Genomic DNA, 20,750 nt, shown 5'->3' on the forward strand with positions numbered 1-20,750 from the left:
ATGAAACTGAGAGCCTTTCATTGTGGCACCTGGCTGTGCCTTATGGATTTTATTTTTGAAATATTAAGCAAATGAGTGGATATCCAGTCAGCTGAGAACACGAGCAGCCAAACACAGGGAAGAAACCCAAATTGCAACCCTTGGTGCTGACAGTGACAGGAGGAGAGGTGGCACTCTCCCTGTCCGCTGGCAGGCTCCAGCCAGGTGGGTACCGGCTTCCGTGCAGCAAATTAAATAGGAGCAGGCATGTCTTCTCTAGGTTGAACGTTCAGTTAAATAAAGGGCCAAATTCCACTCAGAACATCCTCCGGCCCCGCCAGCTCCCCCTGGCTCTCTCCTTTCCCGGCTTGCCGGCGGCCTGCCTGTGGGGTTTCCTGGCGTGCTGCACCTTTATCCACCCGCCCTCGCTGGCTCTGCTCTCCCCTTCGCCCCTCCTGGGCTCGCTGTCACCCTGTGGGGGCATGCCAGGGATGGCCGAGGGCTGCGGAGGGGCGCGGGGGTACCTGCGGTGCTGGGAGGCCGGGGGGGCCGCCGGCAGAGCAGTCCTGCTGGGTCTGGCCGAGTGCCGCGGGGGCGCCGGGGAGCCGGTCCCGCTGCGCCGCCCGTCCGAGGAGCTGCGCGAGGCGGCGCGCTGCGAGGCGGCCCTGCCCGGGCCCGCAGGCCTGTCCCTCTCCGAAGGCGTGTCCGAGGCCGTGCTGGAGGCGCTGCTGCCTTTTGAGTTCAAGTGCAGATTGGAAAGGTTTCTCATCAAGCTGTGTGACAGGGGAGAGGAATTCCTCGAGTGGCTGATGGATGTGAGCTGCTGCGTGACGGGAGCGCGCGTCCTCCTGACGGCAGCGGCGTAGGAGTCCTGGCTGCGCAGGTAGGGCAGGTAGTGCGTGACCGTGCTGGGGCTGTGCGGGTGGCCGTGCTGCAGGGAGATGGCTTTTGCCAGCTGCTGCATGCGCAGTGTCTGCATCCACTGACTGTCGGTGCCTGGCGAGGGAATGCAAACACAGTCAGCTTTCTGTGAATCCATGGAAAACCGTCCTCAGGTTTACCGAAGGTGTGAGGTTAGGTACCAGCGTTTCTCTCGGGAACCACCCTTCCCTCCCAGCCTAGCATCAAAAAGTCCTAGATTTGAGTATGTTTCAAAGTTATGGTTGAACATAATGTTGGGCTTTTAAAATAGCAAGTGATACAAATATTTCTGATGCCACTGCAGATTACGGAGCTTAGACTAGAAGGCAGGTACTGAGCCATCCACTTGGCTGTTCAGGTGGGTTCCCACCCCAAAGTGCCTTCTGGTCATTTGAACCCAACCTGGTTTTAAACATGCCCTGTGATGCTCTTGGCAACCTCAGCAGATTTCTCCTCAGCTTTCATTAGAAAGGAGCCTGGAGACCTCTGGAGCTGACACAGGTCACCCCAAGGTACCAGCACTGCTGCAGCATTGCCTTCCAGCTGCACCTCTCCATCTGGCACAGTCGTGCTGTTCACAGCCCAGCACAGGGAGGAAGCAGTGCAGAGCCAGTGCAATTCCCAGCTGCGGCAGCCACATTCACCTCCTCTGGCTCCAACTTGTTTTCAAACTGCTACACACCATAAAAACCAGAGCTACTTTAGTTGTTGTTGCTACTACAAATTCAGAATTCAATCCACTTTGCATCCAGCTTCATGCAGAAAATTGTACGTGGCAAAGCCAGTGAGGCATTAGGCTTCAGCCAGGCTGGCTCAGACAGTGCTTAACTGTGAGCAACTCAGGGTATTACAGTTCCCTCTACACCTACTGTCACAGCCCTGGGGTTGTAACAAAAGTTGTAGCTTTCAGAGATCACACTGAAGTGGTTTTGAAAGTCAGTCCTGTGGTTTCCATGAAAGCCTTTAGCAAATACAATAGCTGTAAATTTTCCATTTGAACTGCAAAGGCTGCCTGGTTTGCTACTTTGTGGGTAGAGCAGAGAACAGGAATTCCTCTTATCTGAGGCCACAGCTCTGGCCAAAGACCCATGGGGAGCAGCTAAAATAATTTTGTTCTAGAGAGATTTGAATTATTTGTCCTTAAAGATTGCTAATATCATTCCAACAAGAAAGCATAACCCTCTCTGCCTCTCACTGGAACACTTCATTGACCATGGGGAGTTTTGTGGGAGCTGGATAGCAGCTCTGTCCTCATTAGGATTTCTCCTGTTAAAATGTAATGGATGATCTCTTCCACTCCTCTTTTTCCCAGACTTTGTTTGAATCCAAAGAGATTTAAATCACTTCAACTTATTGTCAAGTATGTCAAAAGGAAACTGTCTTCCCTGTCATAGTGTGTATGACAGTGACACAGCAGATAGCTCCACCTGCACTTAGAGGTGAACCTTCTTTCACAGAAAGACAGATGGGAATTGCCTCCTCTGCTTCTTAACCTCCTTGAAAGTCATGGTTTCAAAAGAAACATACATGCCAAAATGTACTTGCTAGACACTATTGCCTCTGCCATTCCCCCGTGCCCTCCGACCAGGGCTGTGGATGTAAATCACAGACCTCATAAACCTGGAAACAGCCGGCTCAGGACTCAACTTTGGATCTTCATTTGTTATCAACACTCAGGTGGCCATCACATGTGCTATGGGACTAGTGCTGATGTACCTGAACAAGGGGCTCCCTGCAGGCTGTTCAGCCAACAGCAGCTGCCAGCCCAGGATCCAGCTGCCCAGCAAGGATCTCCCAGTGTGCCCTGTGGGGCTGGGAGAAGGGGCTTCTCCTTCATGTGGCCTCTGAGCCACCAACTCTGTACACTGAGTTATGTGCTCTGTGTGGTAGCCCACAGAGGTATTTTAGCCTATTAGACAGGTATTACCCTTACCTTTGTGGTTGGATTTGGAGGTCTTTTAAACCTGGGATAGGTGGTCTGGTAAAGAAGACAGGCCAGAAGGTTTGCTAGAGCTGAGGCACAGCTTTCATGCTGGCTGGTAACCCACCTCCTTTGAACAGTGCCTATTCAATTGGCTGCTGACAAAACATTAGTGCTTCCATGTAACTCCTCCCGTGTGCCAAAGGGACAGACAAGCTCTCCCACCACTCACTGAAAAAAAAGCAACCATTTCGGTTTTCAGCGGCTGAGCCAACCTGTGAAGATACACACCACACTTGGTATGGCTGCAGGGCTCCTCGCCCCAAACCAGGGTAACCTCTGTCTGCAAAGCTAATCTGGAGTAAAGATGTATCTTATAGGACATGTTCTAGGTTTCATTTGCATTATAAAATGTAATTGTGTTGCAAATAGATCACAATTGCTCAGGAATAAGCACACCCGTGTTAGATGTGTCTGTAGTCCAAACCCAGCACCCTCAATTCACAGGGCCATTCTTCTACAGTTGCCAGTAGTGTACAAAATTGAGAAATTCCTCCTCTGCTCACTGGTGTGTTGTTCCGGCTCCTGTACTGCCCCTCGGCTGTCCCAACCCAAACATTTCTGCAGCCCTACCATGAACTCAAAGACAAAAACAGCTTGGCTAACAAACATCTTTACAAAAACAACAGCAGGTCTTAAAGGCAGAACTGTGCTAGAGTCAACTGAGGTGAGTGTGAGTCTGTCAGCAGCATAAATTTATTAGGAAATGAAAACTGCATTGTAGAGTCCACTGCATTATTAAACATATCTCACTGAACAAATTAAGCCCCAGAAGCCATAACAAACACCATTCCAGAAGTCAGACAATGATGAGCCAGGGCTGGCTCAAATGGGCAAGCTGAGCTGTGGAAGAAGAATGCTGTGGGAAGATTTCCACAATTCCTCAGAGAAGAGCAGGATGTCAGGATCACTTGTCAGGCTGGCAGTATTGTACTTGTCAAAATAGCGTATCATCCGCAGGGGACTTTTTGTTTCTGAGGCTACAGCCTCAGTATGTGTGTCCCCCTGCAAGAGCACTGGCCAGAGCAAGAGCACCCACACATCTGTAACAGGAGGTGCCCTTTATCCAAGCACAACATCTGTGCAAAGCTGTGTGCTGGGTGGCTGGCAAAGCACTCAGGTTGAGTGTGAGCTTATCACCATGGACTACTTCCAGCCTGCTTCCTATAGGAGCATACAGGGCATCCCCCTTACCCTTCAGAGACAGGTAACAGGCAGTTCTACCAGGGGGAAAAATGGATCTGATGACCACCAATGTAAGCAAGTTAATCAGAGACATCAGGACTGGAGGCAGCCTGCACTGCAATGATCATGCATTGGTAGTGCTTGCAGTCCTGAGGGACATGGGGCAGGTAGTTAGGCTCATGAATTTTAGGAAAACAGACTTCCAGCTCAAGGACATACTTAAAAGGATCCCCTGGTGACAAGGGAGTGGAATAGAGCTGACAGATTTTTAAGGAAGTCTTCCATAGAGTGCAAGAGCTCTCCAGGAGCCCAAGAAATTGGGCAAAGTACTTGAGAGCCTGGTGTGTCTGGGTAGGGAGGTACTGGTAAAAGTAAGGGGAAAGAAGAAAATGCACAGGAGGTGGAAACAAGGACAGGTAGCTTGGGAAGAGTATAGACATGAAGGTTGGTTGTGTAGGGATGTAATGAGAAAGGGCAAAACAAAGCTGGAACTGAACCTGGCAAGGGATGCAAAGAATAACAAGAAGGGTTTCAGCTACGTTAACAAAATAAACAGCACTGGAAAACTGGTAACAACAGATGGGGAGAAGACTTCATCTCAATCTTCAATATCAGCCTCTCTTCCCACACCTATCAAGTCAATGGACAGCAGGATGAGGACTGGGGAAACAAAATGCCTCCTGATCTTAACATCAGTGGACAAGGGAAGAGCTACAGATGTTACTTATCTGGACTTCTGAAAAGCCTTTGACATGATCTCCACCCCCAGTATCCTTCTCTGTAAATTGGGCAGAGATGGATTTGATGGGTGGACTATTAGGATAAGGAATTGGTTGAGTGGTTGCACCCAGAGGCCAACAGCTCAGAGTCCTGCTGTACATCAGTGACAAGTGGTGTCCCTGAGGGGTCCATATTGGACCAGTGCTATTTATTATCTTCATCACTGACATACAGAGGGATTGAGTGCACCCTCAGCACACCTGCAGGTGACTCCAAGCTGAGTGGGGTGGTTGACATGCATTGACATTTTGCTGTTGTCCCCATATATGCCCTGCCCATGTCAGCAATGAAGTTCACACGTGTTGACTTACCCGAGTCAGATCTGCTCCGTGAATTCCCCTCCGAATTGGGGAGCGAGGTCTGTATCAAGAGCTGCACTGCCTCAACCTCATCCTGCGCCTTGAACTTGCTCCAGCAGATAGCTTGGATGTGCCTCGTGCTTTTGGGAGCTCTAACATCACTCTGCTCAGGAAGGACACAAGTGTGAGGATGTAACAACAAACAACACACTAAGCTCTCCTATGAGGGAACTTCCACTAGGGCCTGGGAGGCAGCAGTTGTTTCAATACAGAGCCTGTTTTTCAAAACCACTTAGCTAGTTCTCAAATATTTTTAGACTCTAGATAATTTTGGCTGCTACTTGTGATTATGCTAAAAATGTGGTAGTGAATAACTGCTTCAATTCTTGTACCCTGTGGAGGAAAGATCTGAAGGCCTTCCTCTAAAACACAAAAATACATTTTACTAGTTCTATTAATGAGGATCAACTGTGCACTGCTGGCTGCTAAAAGAGGTAGGACAAAGGTATTTTTGCAGGGGGACCCCCGACAAAATTTTCCTGGAGTATCCCTCCGTTTGCTGTTAAGGACCTATGACTCCTGTGAGAAACTTCAGCCTGAAAGAAAACTACTTCTTCACTTCTGAGAAAAGCAAGCAAGGTCCAGGATTTCCCCATTGCTCCATCACTGCCTGAATGCTTGTTCAGGACAGAGCTGGAATCTCATTTATTAACCTTCTTCTGACATGCAGAGTTAGTCTTCATAAAATCAGTACTGTAAGTAACGGCAAACTTTTTTCACAAAGCTAATTTCTATCACATCAAATTGTATTCTGGGTTTTATTCTATCTTATTCTTGATTTCTCTTTTTTTTTCTTCTGTTGCTTCTCTACTCTCCTAATTAGCACAACATTGAAAAGAGAAAAAAACAGCTTCTTTAAATAATGCAAACAACACTGACCATTACACTTCAAGCAAAAGGAGTTTTCACCCTTGGGAAGAAGAGCCATCCCTGCAGCTGTCTGAGGCCATTGTCTCTGTAAACTTCATTCAGCTTTTGCTCTGAACTTTATATTTTACAACTAATTACAGGCTGCTGAGAACTTGATTATAGGATATAACAAAGCCAGAGGATGTTATTTCCACACCTCCTGTGTAGGTTTTGTCTTGGATCAACTATTTTATTTGTTTCTAAAAGCTTACCTCATATGTAACAACACATTCTACAGACTGGTGCTCTTCTATGCCCACAATCCATTTCTCCATTACAAACGGTGGCTGGAAAAAACATGGTGGGAGTTTTATAAGGTGCTCTTCATCTCCCAACTTGTTTCTAAATGACCCAAAGGGATTTACTACATTTGCCTCTTTTCATTCATTCCTATATTGTTAATATCAATACTTTCCGTAAAATTCTGTGAGACAAAGCAATATATTTTTAAAATATTTACTTTCTGGTTTACAAAAGGGAACTGAGAAGAGTTTTCCATATATAACACACAGCAGATGAGACAACATGGAATATTTTCAGGGGGACATGAACCTTTTCCAGTTTTGTGTCTGTACACTTTTGGTTCTGCTAGATTTACAGAGGGAAACAAGAACAAATATCTAGAGATTCTCAAAGCAAGAACAAATATCTAGAGATTCTCAAAGATATTTATTGACAAATACAAAAATGTTGAAGTATGTGAAAAGTTAATGTCACTGTACCTAGTTGTTAGTTTATTTACCTTCATGCCTTTTTTAAAGGAAAAATTGAAATGTCTAAGATTAAAATTAGACAGAAAACTAATGATAATAAAAAAACCCAATAATAATAATAATAACAAAAAAATTACAAGTGTTGTTCTAGAAGTCACTAACTATAAAAATAGTGTTAGCATTAATTAAATATTAGAATATTTTTTGGCAAATACACCTATATCACATTTTCCTTAAAATTCTGACTGTTGACAATATGCTTTTCATTTTTTCCTTTAGAAAAAAAATGGCTATAAGTTTCACCCCCAGTTTTGCCACAGAAATTCACAGTTAAAAGCACTCAAGAGTTTGGGTGTTTTTACCACTACACATTAGAGCAGCATTCTAATTGGCAATCAAGCTGTATATTTTTTCAGTTAGAAATTTATTTTGTTAGCTATTATCAAGTGGAGCATATTAATAAAAACAAACAATTAAAATAATAGCTAACAAAATGCCCTCTGCATCAACAAAACTTCTGTTCCTTAGGGAAAAGCAGTCTAAATGCTTACTGGTAAATATTTACAGGCAGGTTCTGACACAGGGTAAAATGCTCAGTGACAATGAATTGCAGATGTTCAGTGCTGTACTGTCTGCGATGGGTTTCAGTCTTTGCCATCTACCGGTGCATGAAAGAGAGAGTTTTAGAACCAGACAGAAGTTCTAAAACCGCAAAAAAAAAAAAAGAAAAAAAAAGAAAAAAAGAAAGAGAGGAAAAATCCAACAAAACCCCCCAGACAAATTGCATGAGGTTTCTGGAACATTTAAATTGGTTTCTTCTCTTGAAAAATAAAGCAATTTTTGGAACATTCTTTTCATTAAAAGGGGCAATAAATTCAGAGGATATAACATGGAATTAATAGAAGAAAATATAAATTAGTTCCTTCTCTTATTTGTCTATTGTAAACATTATTGTCAGCTTAAAGGAGAACCAAAATACCTAACTCCTATTATGATACAATTCTATTTAAAATGTGCATTTTATTTAAAAGCTGTCAAGAGATTGAGCTTCTGCAAGCACAAAAGTCGACTGCTGTGGTATTTTAATGTCTTTGTTTGAGATCTGTGAATTCGTGGAAGCTTTAAGGCTGTAAATACCTTTGTCATCTTTAAAATCTCTACATCAGGTAGGTTAGTGTTGAATGTCACATCTTTTATGTAGGTTATTGCAATTTCATCCCCGTCCATCTCCATGTACATTTTCCATTTACAATCCTATGAATAATAAAAAAAAGAGTGCTGGATTGTTAGAATACAAATAGGAAAAGAAAACCCAACAACAAAACCCAAAATGAAACAAAACTGAAAGCCGAAACAACCGAAATCTAATCCTCAATATATGAAGGGAAGAAATAACCCAGCGAGAAAGTTAAGGGACATATAGATATTTTATACATGTTTGCAGTACAGTGTTGATAATGGAAAGCTCTCAGTCTTCTTGTTCCCTCTTCTCCGAGCTCACCCTGTGAGGCAGCTGCCACCTTGACAGGTCTGGGTGTCTTCCGAGGTGTGGTGTCCCTGAATGGCCTCACGCGGACACACAGCCTGCTGGAGCAGGTGGCCTGGGAGCTCTGCACAGCCCAGGGCACTGGAGGGATGGGAGCCATCACCTGGGGTCACAGTCAGAGCTGGCAGCCAGGCACAAGGACATTGTCCCAGTGATCCCAGGAATGAACAACCAAAGTCTGTGCAACACCTTCAAGATAATCACTCAAATATTGGGCAAAAGGATGAGCTGGTTATCACAGCTCAGTTATGTCAGATACTGAGAGCCCAGCGAGGCACTGAGCATCCTCAACTTCTGCTTGCTTCCAACTGCATTATTAATTATAAAGAAGCTCAGCTAAGAAAATAATCACAGTGAGTCTAATAAACCACAGCAATAAAAGGTATCCTTAAACAATCCCCTGAGCTGAACAGTGACAACTGGCAGCATCCTGCAGGACATCTCACATGGACTGAGTGCTGGAGCTGGAGTTCATGTCTGTGGCCAGGGAGGCTCCCAGTGGGGACCAGAGACTGCCTGTCCATGGTGCAAACCAGCCAGCATTTGCTCGTCTGCCTGGAAGGTGCTTTGGGGATGAGGTACTGTGCACTGAGATACTGGGGATGAGTGCAGTGCACATAGCTCCTCCAAAACTCAGTCCCCTGAAGCACCACTCTGCCACTGAAGCAGTGTCTCCACCTCCATACAGGAAGGAGAGAATCTTCCCTTCACAAAGACAGAAGCTCCTCCAGATGTGCCAGGGGTTCAGGGGTCTGTGTCTGCCACATGCCGCCTGTAAGGCAGGTGTGGGCTTCAGCTCTTGGAGAAGGCAGTCTTCACCTTGATTTTGCTCAGAAAATGCCAAAACTTTCAGTGGGAACACAGATGGACACTTGGGGCCACAGGCTTGTGTAAGTACTTATTTGCACAGACAAATATACAGCAGCCTAAAAAGTGTTTGCACAGGTAATTATCTGTGGCGTTTGTGCGTACGTCTCTCATAAGTGTAACGCAGGAGCTCAGCCCTCAGAAGGCTCAAAGCTTTCCATCACACATTGAATTGGCAATTCTAAATGAAAACTAAAATATAATAATTTCTTGCAACAAGAAATTATGTTTATGGCAGCATTTGGCCCTGTGTGTCCATCTGTCCACTTTGAAAGCTTCCACATTTACAGACAGAGAGGCCATGTGAGTTGGTTTTCGCACTGTCCTGGTGCAAGTTTGAGTGATGGGAACTGCAGTTCAGTGGTCAGGGCACCAACCAAGCCTCAGAGGCACCAAGGCTGGTTTCCAGTTCTGCTACTGGCTTCCTGTGCAACCTGCTCAGGTGCTGAAGTCACCCAGTGCCTCCATTTCCTAATCACAGACTGTATCTCCTTGCACGTCTGTTTCTTGTCCTGTTTGTTACATTTGTGAGCTGACCCAGGGCAATGCCTGTCCTTCCCAGGCAGGTTCAGCACTGTACACAGGCTCTGACACGAGGAGGGCACGTGCTTTGAAACAGAACAGCAACAGCACAGCAAACTGTCTCTGACTCCTCCTCATCTCTCAAACTGTGCTCCTCTCCCTGCCCCAATGTTCTTGTTGCCAGACTTTTTTTCAGGAGATTCATGCTAGTGCAAATCAAACCTGAGGTTAGAGACAAGATGCTTGATGACATTTCTAAGTACTACAAAAACACCTGAGCCAAGAAAAGAAAAAAATATCAACATAAAATATTATCCTCCAGCTAGTTCAGCACATCTCCTGCTATCGCTCAATAATAGCAGTGGCAAGCACTTGAGAGCTAGAGCTGCACCTTGTGCCAGGGCTCCCATGCCCTCCTGACTCGGGATTTTGTGCTGTGCACTCACATTTTCCAGCAGACTAGATCTGACAAATATAATCTCATTTTAATAAACAAAATCAATCAACCAACCACCTCTAGAGAAAAGCTATGTACATCCAGGGTCTGGCAGGGGGTGTGGGCACTGCCAGTGTCTGTCCCCTTGCCAGATTCACTGCACATCCCTCTCCATGCGGTCATGGATCCCTCTCCATGCGGTCATGGATCAAATTGCCCCATGCAGGGCTGGATGCCTGGGGCCTGCACAAACACTGCCTTCCCCAGCTCTGAACTGCATCTTCAGAAAAACACACACTCTCCTGTCCCTCAAATCCAGGCCCCAAACCTTTGGTCCTCTTTGGAGCCCTCTCCAGCCACTCTGTGCAGATACCAAGACACCATACTAGGATACCCTCAAAAATACTTGTCTCATTTTATTTGGAAAGCTTTTCATTTTGTGTTATTAGAAAATCATTACTGTAAAGGGAGAATGAGAGAGAGAGAGAGAAGGAGCAGATAAGGAGAGTGAGAGGCAAGGGGATGTTGGGAAGGCAGGCAGGCAGGCAGGCAGGCAGGCAGGAAGGAAGGAAGGAAGGAAGGAAGGAAGGAAGGAAGGAAGGAAGGAAGGAAGGAAGGAAATAGAAAAGGCAGCAGGCAGGTGACTTTAGAATCAAGGCACTTAGGAAATATCTAATATCAGTAGGTGGTTACTTGTCTCACAGACCTAGTAACCATTCTGTTCAACCACACAGTAAATAACACAAGATTTTTGTGCTGTAGAAAGAAAGGGACATATTTCCCCGTTTTCTAATTGAGTTTCAGATTCTTATAATAGGAGATGCTCATCCATTGAAGCAAAAATTTGGCTAGAAAAAGCAAGCATATGAATTTCAGTTCTTTGATGAACTGTAGCCATATGACTTCTTAGATCAAAACTACATTTAGTGCCAGGCATATGTGGGAAAATAATTTGGAAATGGCTTATTCAAAGAGTCTCATTGATAGATATGCTTACACAAGTCCTTCAAAGGGACATCCCTGGATATCTTGTCATTCAAGCATTAAAATACTCCCAATATCTACCTGCTTGATTTTGATCTAAATAAAAAAAAATTCAGCTTTTTGTTTTAAAAAAAATATCTAGAACTGAAAGGCACAATCTGCAAAACTTTGTGCAAAAACATTTCCAAATAACACTTTGACAAAGCAAATAAATCAACAGCCTCTGAAAATTTCTGTGCAAAAGAAAAGAAAACCACACATGTATTTGAGCTGCTTCTTCTCAGCTTTGAAACAGAAAGTAAGAACACTTTAAAAATTAAGTCTCCAGCTTACTGTGGTGACAATACTCCTTTAACCCCATATGCGTTTATGTCTGCAAAAAAAAAAACTGAAAGGGAAATGAAAAAGATCAGGCACAGGCTCTAAACAGCAAACACATATCCTGCAACAACAGCTTAAAACCTTTGCTAGGGAGGCACTTCATTTTTCAAGGGGGCCCAAATCAAGGATTCGTTTTAAAATCAGTGGTTGCAATAAACTTTTTTTTTGTTTTTTAAAGATTGAAATAAAAATGGAAATGGCATTGTAGCAGATAACTGGATATTAGAAGAAAGTAAAATGTAGCGCAGGATGAAACAAACAAGAAAAAAAATGTTGGCCATGCTGATACTAAAAGTAGTAGCATGTTGATGATTTAGGTCCCCAGAAGCTCCTTTACATTCTTAGCTATTATCTATCTCAGCTGCTGAAACCTGCTGTTTTAAAGGCATTAGAGTTGAACATCTAGTGACAGCACTTGGGTTATTTATCATTATGTATCACCCTGCTACACTATATTTTATTATACTGGATTTAAAGGAAGATAACACAATTATGGTTAATTTGCTTCTCTTCTTTATATGTATAGTGTCATGACCCACCACAGCTTTGTCCCATGAGATATTTTTAACCAAAAAGAAATCCACAAGAAACTCTCCCTAAAAATTCCATTAATAACCTCTTGTAGCATGTATAGGTTGCAGGGTCTGGAACTAAGAATGTTTTAATCTCTTCAGCAAAACAATGTCTCATAATGATGTACAGGACTATTGCTGCACTGATGAAGAATCATACATAATTCAGCACCTTTCACTTGGCACCACTGTGATATCCTCATTAGCAGTGGCTCACAGTGGCTGTCAGATGGTGTCCATGCGAATGCAGGCATTATATTGTCTTTGAGATGTGCAGCTGCTTCCATGACACTGCCAGTATATAAAAACATGACGCCAGTTTGTTTTATTTAGTGCTAAACCTTCCAGTTTGTAAAAACAAGGCTGACACAGAGCCTGACATGAGGCAGTGAAAATAATTAGCTCTCATTTTCTCAGCCTCCTATTTCCTTCTCCCCGCTGTGTTCTCTTTCCACTAAACCACCACATGTCAGTCGAAATGGGAGGCAATTAGTGGGCTCATTTCAGTCCCCACAACTGTGCTGAAAAGAAAGTATTTATGATGGCACAATGAACAGCTGAAAGATTAAATAACATTTGCCTTTTGAAAAGAAAATGACTTCTAGCTAAATGGGCAATTTTTGATTATTCTCAAACAAGCTTAGAGTAGTTGGTTTTTAAAATACAAGAAAGGAAAATGAGTCATTTTTAGGTGAAAGAATCAAATAAAACTTGACACAGTAATGCAAATAACTGATGTTTTATTGCAAAATATGTAAATGTGTTATACCCTTAACAATGGCTGGTGTCTCAGGTCAGGGCAGGCTGCTGCCAGCCAGGCTCCAGCAAGAGAAGGTGGCTCCACCGCTGGTTTTGTTTCAGCTGTGCAGGCAGAAAAAAAGAGGGGCGGAGGGGAGGCCTTGCGAGAGAGATGGTCTTAAAATGCACAGAAACAAAGCAAGAGGAAGATATATTTATGTTATCAGTTGCCTGGGTGCCTCCTCCGAGCTGGAGCCCTTACTCCCCTGCAAGGCAACAGGCAGTGACTGGCTGCAGCTTCGCCTGCAGAAGCATGAGTCCCTTAACAGTTACCCAGAGCAGCCAGCACTACCAAAAATATCTGTCCCCTGGCAGCTCCCTTCAACATCCAGGGCTCTGGAGCACTGTGCACAGCAGAGTGGCACATAATGGTAGATATCAGGCACTGCTGTGTGTGCCCCAAGAACAGGGGCTGGCAGCAGGCAAGGCGAGAGCTCGGTGATACCCCAGCATTTACCAAAAGCTGCCCCTGCCATGTGATCAGGAGCAAATGGGGGTGTTGCGGTGGTAGGCATCATCCACATGAGCAGCCTGCTTGCAACAGTGGGATGGTAAAGGTGGAAGCATGGAAAAAGAGTCCCTTCTCTAAGGGCTGCATGGGTGCCCTCCTGCACTGTCCTCCAGTGGCATTTCCTGTGGACTACTTGTTGGGACAACGTGCTGAAGCCATGCAGACACCGTGTCCCCACTGCAGCACGTGGAGTGACTGCTCACACTCTGGGACTTGCAGCTCTGCAGGACATCAGCTGAGGGAACAAAGGTGCTCAAGAGTTTGGGTAAGGCATGGCAGGATCACTGTTCTGCTGGGAACAAAGGCTTCTCTTCCAGGCTTTTGTCTGGATAGCACATGCCAAGCCTACAGATCACTGGGAACCTGTCTGCTTCTGCAGACCAATCTGCAGTATGTGAGAGATACGTGTGGAAGGCAGCAAGGTAATTCAGTGGCCAAGACATAAAAATAAATCTTTAGATTAAAAAGTCTAGAAAGTCAAGTGCACAAAATACCTACCTGAAAAGTCTATGTCTCTTCAGGACTAATGAATAATTTCTAATAGGAATCCCTGGTCTAGCACTGCCTACACAAGGATTTTTCAAGGTCTTGGCTTGAGTTTGATTTCAGTTACACATGGATGCTACAGCTGGAGCAATCCCAGTGGAGATGATGGAGTTATACCAGCTCCACCTCACACAAAACAATACATGGTCCTGAAAAGAGTCTTTGGAAGAAAATGCCATGAGCTCAGATCACTTGCACTGATTCACATTCTTAGCAGACTACAATATTCTGTTCTTAATGGTGGTGGCAATATTTTAATGTGGCTGAGGTTTTATTTTACAGATTAGGTAATTTTTTGTGTTCCCTCAGTGACTACTTGATAGAATAGGAACAAATCTATGAAAATAGCACACAAACACAGCTACTCTGATTCTCTCTAGTCTTTAGTACTGAAAGCATTGTGCTTTGACATGGAATTAAAGAGGGAGGATTTAGAAGATGAGGTTTTGAGATAAGGACAAATAACCCCATGTTAGAAAGTTAAGGTACCTGTGGTTATTTTGCAAAGGAAGGGTTAGATAAAACCAATTCCTCCTCCATTTTTACTTACTGAAGTGGGTTAAAATACGTACAGAGGATGGAGAATATAAATGACTGAAAAATTGTAGAACTGAAATTTCAAATGTTATACCTTGGCTCTTGCTTTATTTTTAAGAAAGTAAAGAAAGAATTTATGAGCATTGATATAGTGGGAGGGTGGGGAGGAACAAGCAGCAGAAATGGTCTCAAGCACTTGTGAAACTGCATTCCAGTTACAACTATTTGAGTACTGTTTTTTCTTGTAGTGCCTGCATTTTGCTGGCCTGGGCTTCTCCACATGAAGAGCTGGTCACAATGTCGCTTTAAAGTAGCCTTAATAGTATATTACCTTTGCCACTACACATTTAAATAATAGCATTAAAATATATCTCAGTTTGGATATTCAAGGCTAGAAAATAGTTCACACAGTTAGCAGATGGCTTTGAAGAGGCTCTGCTCCTTACCTTGTCAAATGGAGGGAGAGGTAAGTAGGTAAAAATCAGGCGGAATGGTGAGCCAACTTCAAGGCTTTGTGTTTGGATATAGGTCAAATTGTGCCACTCTCGGTAAAAAATGAAAACATTCAATGGCATAGTGAAATCTGCCCTTTTGAGGACCAAAACTAAAGAATGCATCAATAGAAGGCAAAAAGACTGTAAGGCATCCTTCTCAAGGGGTTTGGTGATTCATCAGTGTGGAGCCGACATAGCTCAGGCACCTTTCTCTGATTGGGAAATTTTAATGAGCCATCTAGGATGAGAAAGCCATTGAAAATTCCCCCTGCAGTCCTGCAAATCAGCTCAAGCCACAACTGCCAGGGTTTGTTGTTTTACTCGCTATCTTGGACTTAATTGGTGGTCCCCTGCTTTTTTTTTTTTTAATTTGTGGGGGGGCAGGGGGAAGGTCTAAATCTATCACCTTTCAGCTCATTGGGAACTGTGTACAGAAAGGTCATGAAAAGGCAGTGAATGGAAGTAACCACATAACTTGAAGTACAAGAGTTGGAAAAGAAACCTCTAAAAACCAGGTTAGCTTTGCAGCGCTCACTCCTGATGCATTCAGAGAGCACAAAGGTCAACTGAGCTTTTATCGCCTCCAAAGATGCAGCTAAAAAAGGAAGGAAACTGTAATGAAATGACTGCATCTGTCAGCTGGTGGAAACCAACATAATCCCACTACAAGATGCAGTTTAAATTAGATAAAAAATATGGGGCTGGTAAAGCTGTTTACTGGGAAGTCAATGTTTCATTCAGCATACAGAAAAGGCTGAACATTCAAATGCTGTCCTGAAGCACATCCAGCAGGATCCTTGCTAAAAGGCACTGCCATTCCTAAGGCCCTTAACTTTCTGCCTGCTGACGAAGAAAGGTGTGCTGGCTGTGCTGATGGGGCATGGTGCAGTGCCCAGGAGGGGACACCTATGCCCTGAGGAACCATCTTCACACCACAGATGGTGCTGTGCTCTTACCAGCCAAACACATCCAAATTCACTGGCACCCCTGAAATAGTTTCTGGGTCCTGGACCAGCTTCTCCAGCACTTTTATATCTGGTGGTATTGCTATATGTCATGATGCACTCCATGGCTGCACCCACTCCACAGCTTTAGTTTGGACCTGGAGGCTTTTGTCCTCTGTGTCCATCCTGTCCTATGCTTGGGCACAGCCACCTCCAGTGACATGGATGGCTTGATTCCAGGTGCAACTGCACTGCAATAACTAAAGGGAAGTCGGCTCGGAGACCAGCACAGAGCCAGCCTGGTGTAAAACCTCCCAGCATGACCTGTTCTCCTTACAGAGCCCTTCCTGCTGCACTGCACCACCTCCCAGCTGAGCCTAATAACCTCTCTCGCTGTACACAAGTCTAGCAGCCAACACACCACCCAGGGAACACACACCCTCAATGTGTAACCCAGATTTGAGCTTATTGCCTCTTTTTCCTCATGATTAAAACAGGAGAAATGCTTCTTAGTTAGGCAGCTGGCTATAGGGACTGATTAGGGTAAAGTTCCTTTGAGAAATTTATTTTTAAACTGATGTAGGCCAGCTTTTTAGCTATAAAGATGGTGGAAGGTATGATCCCAAGTGCTTCTGCTGACCCAGTTTTACAGGAACAGGCACCACTCTTTTACAAAAATGAGACAATAAAAGAAGTTTAAACCCTTCAATCCTGGTTTTCACCCTTTTCCCACTTCATTTTGGAACAAATCTAGATGGCAGCTCAAAGCAGCCTCTAGGGGAGCCAGAAGATTATGCAGGAGTTTTGAAAGAAGCAAGCTAACCAAATTTTCTATACAGCTTGTAACACACCAGTCTTTGTTAATATTAAGTTTAATGCAAATTACTTGCCCATGTTGGCCCTAGCACCCTGCCCAAAAGCTCAAACAATCTGCTCCTTCCAGTTCACTTTTTCAAACTGGCTCTGCTGCAACATCTTTAAAGGCAGGTACAAATTCATGTGTAGATCTCAGACAGATGTTTCCAGCCCAGACATATTCAGGTGACAAACTGTGCATTCCCTGGGACCTTAGGAATGGCATCACTAAGCACACGGGGTGCTGCAGCCGGGCAGCTGACAGGGAAGGCATGCCTGGCATGCAACCACAGCTTCAGAGGGAATGGCTTTCTTAGAAAAGGGCCCAACAGCACACAGAGCACACAGGACCAATTAGGAGCTCACAGGGAAGGCAGGACCAAATAAAAAAGGTTGTCAGAAGCCTGCAGAGGTTATGTCAACACTACACAGGCCCACAGAACTAACTCTGCCCTCTGATAACAATTCAGCTTCTGTCCCACAGACTTTGCAGACAGTCTCATTGGCACATTTTGCTGTCATGGCTAAAACATCTACTCATCTTCACACTTAAGGAGGCATTAGTATAACATGAATTTCTCTCCAGTCTGCAGAGGTCTGTTTGCTTTTTCTCTTGCTCTTTCCTGTGGGTGGTGGCCCAACTCCCTGCACTATGGCTCACAGTCCATATTGGAAATGGAAGGGAGATATGAGTTTTTTCATGGACTTTTAGTTTCTTGAAGAGTTAGTTGTACGTGGGAGAGAAAAATGCACACCTACAAAAAACCAGCTGTAGAACTGCATAGGCAACATGCATTCAAGACTACTGAGACAGTCTAAGTAATTCATATAGTGATAAAGGAGATTTTTATAGGAAAAAGAAGTACTCAGGATAAAAGAAACAAACTAATAAAGGAAATCTCCAGACAAAAAGCTTTTTCAAATTGATGAAATTATTGCAGTATGAGTACAAGTTCCTACTAAGTTCAAACCTAAATGCTTTCTCTGCAAGCACCACCAAGTACAGAAATCAAGAGACTTCTGCAAACAATATGCCCTGAAAGCAAACAGCCAGATAGCACAAGATGAAAGTCAACCTCCCACAAGTTTAGGGTGGACACACAATGCAGATTTATCAAATACAAAAGGAAACAAATCCTGCTGTCACAACCCCTGACTCTAGCTCAGAAATGCTTTGCACACCATTTTCACATAGATGATTAATTCTAAAACCCTTGAATTCAGAGTCCATGGCAAGCTGGACAAAGCAAACAAAAAACATGGGACAAACCTCACCCTTGAGAAAAAACAATGTGGTAGAAATCCTTTGCTGGAACATCTGGAATCATCAACCCTCCTGTTACACAGGGTGTAACGAGAGATCCTTGAACCAGCTCGGCTTGGAGCTGAGGTTTGATTAGGATGTGGCACGCTGGCAATTGCTGGAGCACAGCAGTTTTGTGCAACGTGCTCCAACCACCCCTCCCTCCTTCCACAGTATCATGAGGGCACACAGTCCACCAGGACCAGTCCTGCCCAGGCAGCAGGCATGCATACCATGTATTCTCCAAACTCCTCTTGGTTGCATAAAACAGTTATCTCCTTTCTGCTGACAAAAAAGGAAATCTGCCCACCAACATCAGGCATATGCCACTGCTCAACTATCAGTGGATTTTTTTTTAAATAAATGAATTACCATTTCACACCCATTGGGATAAAAGGAACAAAATGAAATCCCAAATTACAAAAATTACAAATTGAAAAATAGTTCACAGGGAACAAAAGCTTTCAGCCAAAACTTTCTGTGCCATTCTTTTCTTCCTTGCCTGTTCTGGGGGTAAGTTCTTCATCACTGATGCAGCCCCATTTGCCACCTTGACGTTTAGTCAGCACTTTCCAAAACAAGAGAATTCTCATGCAAATTTATCTTTTGTGTCCAGAACATACTGGATCCTCTGGGTAGGGACTCTTAACCAAACCATCTGATCTAGCACTCCCAGCTTACCTTTGGACCGTTTCCCGGCTTCAAGTGATAACCAAAAACAAGTTCAAGATTCACTACTTTCTCTATGCTTTCTTCAGCTCCACCTGCAGAATCCTGCCAAAAAAAACAGGCAAAGGTGAGAATTCACATCTATCATAACCCACTGGGAGACAGGAGCACACCCTTTGGTGGCAGAAAGGATTTGCCTTTCAGGTGTCACAAGTCTGGCAGGCAGCAGAAAGGAGACATCACACTCCAAGAGGGGCAAAGGCTTCTGCATGGGTTTAGGGCTGGCAGCTTAGTGGATGGCAACTGGGAGATGCTGTACACTTTCTGCTCCTGGCTGAGCTGCTCTGGCACAGTGTGCTGTCCCTGCGAACGCTGTGACAGCCTCTGCCAGTGGAATTGCAGCTGGCACAGCAAAGCAGAGCAGCCATGCTCTTCATTTTCCCCTCCAGGGAACAGAGTTCTGCTATATGAAAATTTGCTTTACGTGGATTTCACTCTATCGCTGTGCAATACATTATGACTAAAAAAGCTACTTCAGGATTTGGGGTCTAGAATTCCTTGGTTAGCTTACTGAATTAAATAAGGCAAATATCTGCTCCAGCAATACCAAAGTTCCCAAACACCCTCTCCCTTTTGCATGGGTCTTATTACTGATTATCAGAAAACTAACGGGTTAACGTAAGGGTGGCAAGACACAAAATCATCCTTTCATCCTTCCCTCCTACAGCATTAGCAAACTGGGGAATTATGGGCTTATTCTGGACCAGGGGTCTGCTGTTCTTCAGTGGTGACCAGTTGGTGGCAGCAGTTTGGAGGAATGACTCTTCAAAGTAGTTTCTGATTAATGACAGCAAGCACATTGCAAACAGTTGTCGTTTAATTTAATTCTACTGGCTCCATGATACAAACTTAGAACTTCCCTGAAAACAATTTCTATTATCTTATTATTTGTTCTGATGTGACCCATTGCTGCTGTTGACTCTCCACATTTGTTACAACCCTCTGTAGAACTGCAACCTTGCCCTCCATTGAATGGGGTTGAGACATGAGAACAGTGAAATATTCATACCAGCATGAGAAGCACGTCTTATATCAACAGTGAGACTTGCCTTAATTAATGGTGGAAAATGAAATAGATTTAGGTAGTCATGGGTTAACTTCTCGATAGCAGTCTAGAAAAAAAAAAAATCAACAAAACCAGATGGGAGTTATTTAGTATCTCATCCTGCAAATACAAGCATGAAAACAGCACAACCCCACACGCCCTCTGTTTTCCACTGTGGATACATTAGAGCATGTGAGAAGAGTTTAAAATATAGCCCTGTTCTGGAAACTGTTGTGGTAGATTTGCCCTGGTTTGTATTCAGAATCAGATCTGCTTAATCAGAAAAAGAAATGTTCAGGGGGCTTGTTTTTGTTGTTTTTATTTATGCTCAAATCAACCCAGGAAGCTGAGATCTTTCATTTTGGACATTATTGACTTTATTAAGTTTCAATAATTTTCCCTGTAGGAAATATAAATTAAATATATCAGTAATGGTGTGTGGCCATGGAAAAAATGGCTGATGAGCAAAAGGGGAATAAATCTGTGTGACTTACAAAGCTAAATTTGTAGGACCAGCAATTACAATACAAGTATCTCTTTACTAGCAAATTGGGCTCTAAAATGATTGAGACTCAACAGAATTATAGACACTGCTTTTATAGAATCCCTTTTCCAAAGCTGACTGCCAGAAAACTCTCTCGTGTGGCTACAGTACTAATACATTACTGCTGTCATGATCACATTTTCCAGACCGTGATTTTTTTAACTCATTACAAACATTAGACATTTAAAACACTGTTTAAAAGCAAAGTTCTAAGAGCAAAGAAACCTGTCTGTCAGTCAGCTTTAAAGTTGTCCAACTGAGTTTTGCTAGTCTAAATATGCTTTACGCTATAAATGAGATGTGGAAATG

At 43.8% G+C, this 20,750-nt stretch overlaps 1 protein-coding gene and 1 long non-coding RNA gene across 9 annotated transcripts in view; one reads left to right on the forward strand and one right to left on the reverse strand.

Annotated features, from left to right (window-relative positions):
• MAP3K20 (mitogen-activated protein kinase kinase kinase 20) overlaps positions 1 to 20,750 on the reverse strand; it is a 101,738-nt gene that overhangs the window by 11,972 nt on the left and 69,016 nt on the right. For 6 of the 8 annotated variants that reach the window (XR_010369261.1, XR_010369260.1, XR_010369257.1 and 3 more), the window contains exons 15-20: positions 19,902 to 19,964; positions 18,805 to 18,897; positions 7,965 to 8,081; positions 6,327 to 6,401; positions 5,158 to 5,308; positions 504 to 975 (exon numbers count right to left, since the gene is read on the reverse strand). Coding sequence is in view for 2 of the 8 variants with exons in the window: in XM_064434413.1 (XP_064290483.1) it covers positions 296 to 975; positions 5,158 to 5,308; positions 6,327 to 6,401; positions 7,965 to 8,081; positions 18,805 to 18,897; positions 19,902 to 19,964 (1,179 nt within the window). In the remaining 6 variants the exon portion in view is untranslated. Of the gene's footprint in view, positions 976 to 4,649; positions 4,697 to 5,157; positions 5,309 to 6,326; positions 6,402 to 7,964; positions 8,082 to 18,804; positions 18,898 to 19,901; positions 19,965 to 20,750 lie in introns of those variants that run through there. The other 2 variants (XM_064434413.1, XM_064434414.1) reach the window with 2 other exon arrangements.
• Positions 724 to 20,750, forward strand: part of LOC135308867 (uncharacterized) — a 25,877-nt gene continuing 5,850 nt past the window's right edge. The window contains exon 1 of the long non-coding RNA XR_010369263.1: positions 724 to 862. This is a non-coding gene — a long non-coding RNA (uncharacterized LOC135308867). The remainder of the gene's footprint in view (positions 863 to 20,750) is intronic.

This window comes from Passer domesticus, chromosome 10 (genome assembly GCF_036417665.1).
Source record: "Passer domesticus isolate bPasDom1 chromosome 10, bPasDom1.hap1, whole genome shotgun sequence".
Taxonomy (NCBI): domain Eukaryota; kingdom Metazoa; phylum Chordata; class Aves; order Passeriformes; family Passeridae; genus Passer; species Passer domesticus.